The following is a 1,297-nucleotide window of genomic DNA, read 5'->3' as shown; positions in this document are numbered from 1 at the left end:
TTTATTTCCACGCATATGCTGCTGTGAAGTTCCCCACTCTAATGGCCCAGGCACGGTGCGCGGCGACCAACTCGGAGCCCGAAGCTGCTATGCTTCAGCCGTCAAATCCACCAATCGCCAACATAGGAGTGAAGCCCTAGCAGTAACCCAGGCTCCCGCCCCTCCTCAAGCTGGCACAGACCCACCTGAGGACCCTAGGGAGGAGTCCATCGCACCACAGGCCGAACCTATGGAGGACCTGGAGCTGGTTACCCTCCATGACGATATCCCGGATCGACAAGTCCGGATCGGCACCTCCATCTCACCAGAGCTTCGCTCTGACCTGGTCGCCTTCCTCCGCCTCAACTCCGAAGTCTTCGCTTGGTCCTACAATGACATGCCTGGCATATCACCAGACATCATATCTCATAGGCTTAGCGTCAATCCTGCCGTCCGACCAGTCCGACAGAAGCGTCGAGCCTATGATCCCGAGCGCTATGAGGCCATGAAGGCGGAGGTGGATCGATTGAGTAGTATCCGATTCATCAGGGAGGTTGACTATCCCACATGGCTGGCCAATGTCGTGATGGTTCGCAAGCCAAGAAAGGGCTGGCGCATGTGTGTCGACTACACCAACCTTAATCGGGCATGCCCAAAGGACAGCTTCCCACTACCCCGCATTGACCAGCTAGTCGACGCCACAGCCGGCCACGCCCTCCTTAGCTTCATGGATGCTTATTCAGGTTACAACCAGATCTTCATGCACCCCGAAGATCAGGCCCACACCTCTTTCATTACGGACCGCGGCCTCTACTGCTATAAGGTGATGCCCTTCGGCCTCAAAAACGCCGGGGCTACTTATCAGCGTCTGGTGAATCAGCTCTTTGCCCCCCTGATTGGCAATACCATGGAGGTCTATGTCGATGACATGCTAGTCAAGAGTCGCACGGCTGACCAGCACATCCCCAACCTCTCTGCCATGTTCACCATCCTGAAGCAATACAAAATGAGGCTTAACCCCACCAAATGTGCATTCGGGGTGGCTTCCGGAAAATTCCTTGGCTTCATGATCAGCCAGAGGGGCATTGAGGCCAATCCAGAAAAGATCCAGGCCATCTTAGATATGACAATACCTAAGACGGTCAAGGATATCCAAAGCCTTACAGGGCGTGTCGCAGCCCTGACCAGATTTATCTCCAAAGCCACTGACCGCTGCGCCCCATTCTTCAAGGCCCTTTAAAGGCACCAAAAGAAACATCACCTGGACTGCTGAATGTGACACGGCTTTTAGCGAGCTGAAAGGAGTATATGGGCCGGG

The 1,297-nt window shown here is 54.7% G+C and overlaps 1 protein-coding gene across 1 annotated transcript in view; it reads left to right on the top strand.

Moving 5' to 3' along the window:
- The window catches only part of LOC109947995, a 3,620-nt gene extending 2,401 nt beyond the window's left edge, over window positions 1-1,219 (top strand). Inside the window, exon 2 of the mRNA XM_020559881.1 lies at window positions 30-1,219. Within this exon, the coding sequence (XP_020415470.1) occupies window positions 30-1,219 (1,190 nt within the window). The remainder of the gene's footprint in view (window positions 1-29) is intronic.

Source organism: Prunus persica, chromosome G3 (assembly GCF_000346465.2).
Source record: "Prunus persica cultivar Lovell chromosome G3, Prunus_persica_NCBIv2, whole genome shotgun sequence".
Taxonomy (NCBI): Eukaryota; Viridiplantae; Streptophyta; class Magnoliopsida; order Rosales; family Rosaceae; genus Prunus; species Prunus persica.
This window is presented reverse-complemented; position numbering and strand designations above follow the sequence as displayed.